The sequence below is a fragment of the Chenopodium album genome, chromosome 1 (genome assembly GCF_948465745.1).
Source record: "Chenopodium album chromosome 1, dcCheAlbu1.1, whole genome shotgun sequence".
Taxonomy (NCBI): domain Eukaryota; kingdom Viridiplantae; phylum Streptophyta; class Magnoliopsida; order Caryophyllales; family Amaranthaceae; genus Chenopodium; species Chenopodium album.
This window is the reverse complement of record NC_137834.1, coordinates 78042849-78050490: the sequence shown is the minus strand read 5'-3', so window position 1 is coordinate 78050490 and position 7642 is coordinate 78042849. Positions and strand designations below refer to the sequence as shown.

Genomic DNA, 7642 nt, shown 5'->3' with positions numbered 1-7642 from the left:
ATACAATTAACTAATGTCATATCACAAATATTTTGGGTCTGTTCTCTTACGTTAAAATTCAGTTCAGATCAGTTCAGTTCAGTTCAGTTCAGCTCAGTTCAGTTCAGTTCAGTTCAGTTCTGTTCAGTTTAGTTCAGTCAATGAGAACAGACCCTTAGGGATAATTTGGGAATGTTTAGTAAAAATTCACTACTAAAAAGAGAAAGTAGAAATGTAATTTTCAAATACGGAGTACTCCTTATTAAAAAAAAAAAAAAAAAAAAAAAAAAAAAAAAAAAATGTAATTAAGGGATATAAGAAGTATTAATGTTTAAAATATCTTCGAAAGAAGTGAACCGTAAAACAAGTTTGTTTTTTAAGGTAAAAAGTAAAAACCGCCAGAGTAATACGAGTGCAGTATATCAATTGACAACTCAAATAAAAATGAGTATCTCTAGGATATCATCCTTTGGCCCCAAGTATCTTATTCTCATTGGATCGTAAAATTCACGCGCATTAAATCGCAAGTGGGCTGCTGACTTGTGTTATGACTGTGTAAGTTGATGATGATGATATGCATGACATACATATCATGCATCATATACCATCCATCTCATTTACAGCTCATCCCCATTATTTTTTACTGTATTCTCTCTACTCTATTTTCACTTTTCCAAACAATAGTACAAAGTCATTTAATGACATTTTTTTAATATTCAATGTATTTGAAATTAATTTATTGTCTTCATTAGTTGTAAACTTGTAATATGGAACATTATTACAGAGGCATACAATGTACATACAATATTAATTTTTTTTTAAAAGAATGTACATACAATATTTAGATGAATTTAAATATAGAATCATAAAATATTACGGAGTACAAATATTGCCCATTAAAAAGATTAGAGTAAATAATATTGTAAAAAAATAAAATTTAACAACTTTTATTTTCCGCATAAAACACTCCTTAAATATTTGACAGATTGACAGCTCAAATATATGGTAACTAAAGATCTAAATTACAGTTTACCAAATAAAAAAAAAAGATTTTAAAAAAAAAAAATAATCATCATTTTAAGCAATAAAAATCGGAGACAAGTGTAATCAGCTTATCTCATTCCTGATTTACAATAACCGACTTAACATTTTCAAAAATTTAACTAAAATTAATTAAATTAAATTAAAATTTTAAAAAGTTGAAAATAAAAAAGCTCTCTATTTAATCACTCGCCCACCTCTATTTAATGCCATTTTGACTGCTTGGGAAGAGTGAAGCCCAGAAAAACCAACAGACCAAACGCCACCCACTAGAGAGAGAAATACTCTGAAAGGTACAATTTTTATTCATTTTTTTACTCTTAATTCTTTAAATTAATTCACGAGTTTTCCAAAGATCCCTTTTTTATTTAATATTTTTACAATTTTATAAATTTAGTACTCAAATTTCTATGCATATTTTCTGCATCTTTCAATCGTCTTCTTCTTCATAAACCCATTTTTCACACTCTCTCTCTAAAACTTTCTTTTTTCACTGTTCAAAAATTGATAGATCTTTGTCATATTATAGAGAGAGATTGACAGCCATAGATTCCTAATCTCATAGAAAAAAAAGTAAAACAAGTCGTCTATATATCATCAATTTGGTTCATTCTATCTAATCTTTTTCTTCACTTTCTCTCTCTTCATTTTTGCAGAGGTTTTAGAGAGAGAAAGACTCTGTAAAAGAGGGTTTTTCAGGGAAGAAGAGATTGAGAAGATTTATGTCTGCTAAGTCAGATTTGGTAGTGTTTGGGGCTCCTTCATTGAAGCTCTCTTATCAATTTTACTCACTTTTTTTTGCTCACTTTATGCAATTTCTTCTCTGCTGTTCATCTCAGCAGAGTTCTATACCCGGATTTTCACCCGTTTCGATGCGTTTGAGGCCCAAAAGGTAACTGGGTTTTTCTTCTTTATGCTTTAATTTCAATACCCGTGTTTTAATTTCTGAGATTTTTGCTGTTATTTGAGTTTTGATTTTTTCTGGGTTTATGAATTTTTAGGGTTTATGGTTTTTGATGTGTTTTAATTTTTTGTTTTGCAGGACTTGTTCTGGAGTAGAGTGTTTTGGGGGTTTTCACATAAAAAGATTCATAGATTTATTCATCTTTTTAAGAGTGTCTCTCACTTGATTTTTGCCTAATTTACTTCCACCTTTTTTACATAAATCTTTATTTTCTTAAAAATTCTTTGAATCCTTAAAATTTTCTGGGTTTTTGGAGTTTGATCTTAACCCAGAAGAAATGGCTGACCTTCAGAATCCAATGTTGACTCAGAAATTGTTTTACAGCAAACCCAAAACACTGAAAAAAGTCCGAATTTATTGCCTTGATCCGGATATGACTGATTCTTCATCTGATGATGAGAGTGAAAACAGGAGAAAAAGACCATCTGGGTCTAAAAAACGGATAGTCCAAGAGATTATCCTGCCCGTAAATACGGGTTTTAACAACCCGGTTGCCGAAACTGAGAGTTCTTGCCAAGATGATAACAATGGTTGTAAGAGGAAAAGAAAGTCGTCTGATAAATCCTCTACCACTCGAAAACCCGCTTCATCGAAGTATAAGGGTGTGAGGCAGAGGAAATGGGGGAAATGGGCAGCGGAGATTCGAGACCCGATTCGAGGGGATCGAATCTGGTTGGGAACTTACAATACTGCTGAAGAAGCTGCACTGGCTTATGAACAAAAGAGAATTGAATTTCAGATTCTGATGGCTGAGAAAAGCCAGAATGCTTCTTGTTCTGCTGCTACTGCAGTGCAAAACCCTGCTGTTTCCGAGGATTCGGAGAGTGTTGTATCGCATAACTCTCCTGCCTCAGTGCTCGAAATCGATACCTCTGCATCGCAGATTAAATTAACCAGCAATGTTGACAGTACAGTTGATATTGAAATTGGAAAGAGTAAATGTGTTGAGTCTGTTGGCATTGATGTTAAGGAGTCTGATGACATTGTTCCTGTAATGAGCTCAATCGAAGAGGAATTCCAACGCAGTGATTTCGACTTACAAATGGAGCTCGATTCGTCCCTCATGTTTAATGATTTTGGTGATATCTTTGCAGACTTTGATGCATTCAATGGCCTCGAAGTTCATGGGTTCGATTCCCTCGAGCCATCTGATCTACCTGGGTTCGAGTTCGATTTTAACTTGAGTAACGAGGAGTTTACCTGGATTGAAGAACCCCGGAACGTTGCTGCAGCAGCAACAGCAGCTGCACCGCAGCCACTAAGTTTTGTAGCGAGTAATTAATTAGTAGTAGTAACTAGTAGAGAGAGTACTAGCTAATCTATAGAAGAACTACTTCGTATTATATAGGGAAGTAAGCAGTTTTGATAAACAGATCTTAAGAGCTTGAATGAAAACACACTCTTAAGATCTGGTTTTCTGTTTAATTTTCGAATTTTCGAGTTTAAATCTTGTTATTGAGTGAGTATCAAAGATGTAAGTGAGCAAGAAATGAGCTTCTTTTTTGATGTAAAAGTGGGAGATGAATTCAATGGGTTTTCCTGTGCTGTTAGAGCAGTCCATTGTTGTTCATCTTCCTCTAGGAAACAAACAATGCTTATATCATCCATAAAAATGTTATTATCATATAATGCTCATTTTCAGTATCTTATTATATGCATGAATAATAATAAGCAAGTTTGAATTTATTTATGCTATTAATTTTATTTGTTATTCTTTAATTTAGTCAGTATATTATTTGCGTTGAATTTTTATTTTTGGATTTGATTCTTGTTGAATTGAGAATCTAAATTAAAGGAACATAAGCTTTTATATTGAGTGGCTTTATTCTCAAAGGTCTTTTCAGTTGGATTCTGTAGGCGGGATTTGAGAATAAAATTGTTTTGGTTGCTACTGGTACCACTCCAGTATTTTATTATGTGACTGTAATTTCATATCATTCCTCGGCGTTTTTTATTTGCTTCGTATTTTTAATTAATTACTCGTATAGTCGTATTTATTATACTCCGTATTACATATTTACATGTAATTTTGCAAAAGGATCAAATTAGAAAATGCTTAATAAAACCCCACCTTTTTCTGAAAGAAATAAAATCCCACTTGTTTTCATCAACAAAATCTTAAAAATAGGAAATGGTTATGAAGTGATTACCAAAATCGTTATGTTGAATGGAAAATTTCTAATTATATACGAATATTAGATTTTGAATTAATAATGATCTTATTAGTATTCCCTCTGTCCCTTAATACAATGCCTCTTTTGAGCATTTATTTCTCACATAATAAAGAGAAAGAAGCATTGTATTAAGGGACGGAGGGAGTACTATTTTGATGTCAATTATAATGTTATTAATAATGTTGTATTTTAATTATTTTTTTTCGTAAAAATTGATTAGCAAAATTTAGATTTGAATAATTTTAAAAGTCATCATATAAACAATATTATTTGTATTATATCCCAATGAATTAGATGCAAATTTTGAATTTGATTTTTTTTTTTAAATAAAGATATAAAACAATTTGTTACCTTTTTAATTGAGGGGTAACACCTTTTTTTTAAAAAATAAATAAACAAATAATAGAGATATATTAACATATAAAATAAATTAATTTGTATAGAGTAGTAAATTATAATTTTAAGATTAATAAATATTTAATTTATCCCGACCACTTAATTGCCTTTTTTTATATACAAAAGCGAAGAGTTTAAAATTATAAGACGAGTTCTCAATCATTTCTACTAAATTTGCATATTTGTTTGATTAGTATCATGTTTGATTAGTATCTAATGAGATTTAGTGATGTAAAGTATAATTTTCCTCATTTCTTGGATTTATTGAGTACATGTGCAAATAGTATAGGAGTATGGTCGTATATAGTGAGCCAAAAAAAGGAAAAAGAAAGAGAATAATAAAAAGAAAATGGGGAACATATCTTGAATAAGAGGAACAAAAAAGGGTAATGGTGGGCTATATTCACTTGAATAAAAATCTACTAGTGTTGAGCTTAAGAAGTTAGATATACTTTGTAAGCAAAGGCTAGTATTCCAAATATCATGCGGCATTTGCATTTGCATTTTTATTCGGCCCCTTATATTTCACACACCTGTCGTGTTTTCTGTCAACTTGCCTTTCGGTAGAGTTGGGTGAGGAACCTTCATGTGCTCCTCTTTTTTTTTCATTGAAACTTCCTCCCAATAATAATGCCTATGTTTTCTGATTTTTTTGAGAGTATTTGGGCGATGATTCAGAACCTATTAGACTCCGAATGTGTTGAATTTAGTTTTAACACTTGTACAATGAGATCCAACTTAAGTTTTGATTAACACTTGTATGATGAGAGTTTAAGTATCAAAGTTTAGTTAAGCACACGTTTAAAATGTTTTTTAAGAATAATGATTAGTGTTCCTACAATTTGGCATGGTCTAAGCAAAATATTGACTTGACATGCTACGAGATTGTCCGTAAGAATGAGCACCAGGCGATGACTCGCCTGGAAAATCCACCCTGCATTAATTACAAGTATTATAAATCCTTTCATTCCTTGAGTCACTAAATCATTTGTAATCGGGAAAGAAGCTCTAACTAGTTGAGCTATCCTCTCCCTTTTATGAAAATAGACTTCAAAGTATATATGCATATGATGTGTAGTAGCTTATCTCATTAAATTATTAGATCTTGAAAAGAACAAAAAAAAAAAAAAATGCATATGAAATGCATTATTATGAGAATGGACTATGGAATTATGCATCATGAAAATTGTCAAAGTACTTTAATCATTCTATGTTCATATTCTTCGGATAGATCATGTTTATACTTCGAAAGAAATTAAGGTAGTTGAATACAAAGTATGAGTATTCTCTTTCTATAAAGGATGGTTTTGGTCTTTTGGAGTACAAAACATCAAATCCTAAAATTTCTAATTATGCGGATATTATTGGCCAATATATGCAAAAGGAAATCAAATTTTTTTATTGACCAAATATATGCAAAAGAAATCAAGATTTTTTCATATTGATTGATGCAAATATTATTGACCAAATATATGCAAAGGAAATCAAGATTTCTTCCATACATACTGGTTGCTATTATGATACGCGGATTATTCTATTTCCAAAACTAAATAGTACTCCGTATTACAAAAAAATACAAGCTAACTATAGTATAAGGATTGAACTGAAATTATTTTTACCGATTCTCTATTATATTTTTACCGAATAGTACTCCGTATTACAAAGACTAAATAGTACTTCGTATTACAGAAAATACAAACTAAATCACTTGATTGCCTTTTATATATCCAAAACTAAATTATTTTTACTGAACTGTAATTACTTTTGCTGAACTTAAATAATTTTTAATGAATTGAAATTATTTTTGATGAACTGAAATTATTTTTACTGATTCTCTATTATATTTCTTCTTTTATAGTTACTGATTTTTACTGAACTGGAATTTTTTTGCTGAACAAAATCGATTTTTACTAATTATTATTTTTTTAAAGATGAAGTAAGGGCATGTTCACATTTACTTATCAGTTTAGTTCAGTTCAAATCAGTTCAGTTCAGTTCCAATTAGTTCAGTTTAGTTCAGTTCAGCTCCTAATTTTTCTCTCTCATAAAATATTCATTTCACTTAGTTAAGTTCATTTTAGTTCAGCTCTAATCAGTTCAGTTCAGCTCAATTCTGTAAATGTGAACAAGCCCTAAATAGAGCCTAAATCATTATCTATACAAATATACAATTAATTAAAAGTGGGGGTTAAAAAGCGGAGAGCAAACGCCAAATGCCCTCTTTTATTATAACGTTTTTACTTTTACTAACATATCAATCTAGTTAAAAAAAAAAAAAAAAGAGGAAATTATCTTTATAAGTATTAATCAAACAACAAAATATTTTCAGAAGATTTCAATAGAGAAAATAAAAAAGATTTAAATATTATATTATCCTCCTTAGAAAATTGATATATCTCATAAATTAACACGGGTAGATTGTAGCACAAATTAACACTTTAAAGATTATTTCTATAATCATCATAGTCAACAAATTTTAGTTAATTGAATAATTAAACTAATTTGTGTAAAAAAAATAAATACCCTTAAACTAATTAAAATATTTCTCTTGTACTTAAAATGACTTTAAGTCGTATCAGGTCCACGTGCTTTGGTATTAGTTAGGCTCGATCCACGAGTTTTATGTCATGCTGGGTCGGGCCAAACCGCCAAAGTATTCAAAAGGTTGGCCCTTGTATGGTCCAGGCCCACGTGTTGCATTGATTTTAGAATGCTTTGTCGTGTCGGGCCGATAGTGCCGAGTCTTATCGTGCTTCTCCTAAATAATAACGGCCCACATGCACAATACTGCCTTGTTGTGCAGTGTTTTTTTCGTGTCCGTGTCGTGTCGTGCTTTTTTTTACTGTGTCGGGCTTCGAGTCGGCCCACCTAGGGCCATCTTTACTTATACTTGTCTCCGACGTGATGTCAACGAGACAACGACGACAAAGTTCTAGCCTTCTAGGACATGAAGTCTTTAGTAAACCTTGCTATGAAGTCCATGATGTCTTTGAAGATGTTAATGAAATTTCCTTCTTTCATTTTAAATGAATTAATTCGATAAAGAATTGAGTACACTATCTCCTATACCCTCCTGATATAAGATGAA

At 31.0% G+C, this 7642-nt stretch overlaps 1 protein-coding gene across 1 annotated transcript; it reads left to right on the top strand.

The window, feature by feature from the left end:
• The first annotated feature begins 1231 nt into the window (after positions 1 to 1231).
• Positions 1232 to 3670, top strand: LOC145558027 (ethylene-responsive transcription factor ERF118-like). The gene is made up of 3 exons (XM_081619184.1): positions 1232 to 1313; positions 1677 to 1912; positions 2063 to 3670. Exon 3 carries the CDS (start codon positions 2262 to 2264, stop codon positions 3264 to 3266), a length of 1005 nt encoding a protein of 334 aa, XP_081475310.1. The 5' UTR covers positions 1232 to 1313; positions 1677 to 1912; positions 2063 to 2261; the 3' UTR covers positions 3267 to 3670.
• Positions 3671 to 7642: the final 3972 nt, after the last annotated feature.